Source organism: Buceros rhinoceros, unplaced genomic scaffold, assembly GCF_000710305.1.
Source record: "Buceros rhinoceros silvestris isolate BGI_N320 unplaced genomic scaffold, ASM71030v1 scaffold11419, whole genome shotgun sequence".
Taxonomy (NCBI): Eukaryota; Metazoa; Chordata; class Aves; order Bucerotiformes; family Bucerotidae; genus Buceros; species Buceros rhinoceros.
The window spans coordinates 30,648-31,476 of record NW_010430950.1 but is presented as its reverse complement, the minus strand read 5'-3'; the positions used below and the strand labels follow the sequence as shown (position 1 = coordinate 31,476).

Below are 829 nucleotides of genomic sequence, written 5' to 3'. Positions count from 1 at the left end.
GGCAAATCCTCTGATTAAGGGCCGCTGGGGAGAGTGTGGCTTGTCTGCGCAGCCAGAGACATCACCCGTGCTGCGGGAATGCGCTTTCTGGTCCCAGAGCAACGAAAATATCCCCGGGGGGGAGCTGCGAGGGACATCCTGCGGTGGCCACTGTTTAACTCATTTCTCTGCTGCGCAGGAGAGTTTGGAGAGATCTGCCGGGGGTGCCTGAAGCTGCCCAGCAAACGCGAGCTGCCGGTGGCCATCCAGACGCTGCGGGCAGGGTGCTCAGAGAAGCAGCAGCGCTCATTCCTTGCGGAGGCGAGCACCATGGGCCAGTTCGACCACTCCAACGTCATCCGCCTGGAGGGGGTCATCACCAGAGGTGAGGGGTGCTCTTGCTTTGGAGCAATGGCCTGGTGCTGGAGGTGCAACGCTTTCTGGAAATGAGGTGCTTCCTCCTATGTTAGCTACTGTAGCATCCTGGTGATTAATAAAATGCTCACAGCTCGATTAATAAATCCAGGTAGCAGGATTGGCTTAGCAGCCAAGCTGCGCACTCTTAACAAAAGTAGATTGAAGTGGGGTTCTGTCAGGGAAACAGATGACTCTGCTCCCGGCTCTTGTGGGAGGGTGAGTGCTGAACGGGTCTGCGGATGCTGCAGCTAAATGGATGTTCGTTTAAATCCAAAGGAACGGGAGCACGTGCGCTGATGTAAACCAGCCTGTTTGCTGGCTAAGGAGGTGTTTCTGTCCTGAGTCTTGGGCTGGGCTGGTTGCTTTTGCATTCGCTGAGTAGCGCTGCCCTCTTTCAAGAGGTGGTTCAGTGTTGAGATAAAAGGAGCATCTG

At 55.6% G+C, this 829-nt stretch overlaps 1 protein-coding gene across 1 annotated transcript in view; it reads left to right on the top strand.

The window, feature by feature from the left end:
* Window positions 1-178: 178 nt before the first annotated feature.
* Window positions 179-829, top strand: part of EPHA10 (EPH receptor A10) — a gene marked incomplete at its 5' end in the record, with an annotated part of 4,992 nt that continues 4,341 nt past the window's right edge. The window contains one exon of the mRNA XM_010143233.1: window positions 179-364. Coding sequence (XP_010141535.1) covers window positions 179-364 — 186 coding nt within the window. The remainder of the gene's footprint in view (window positions 365-829) is intronic.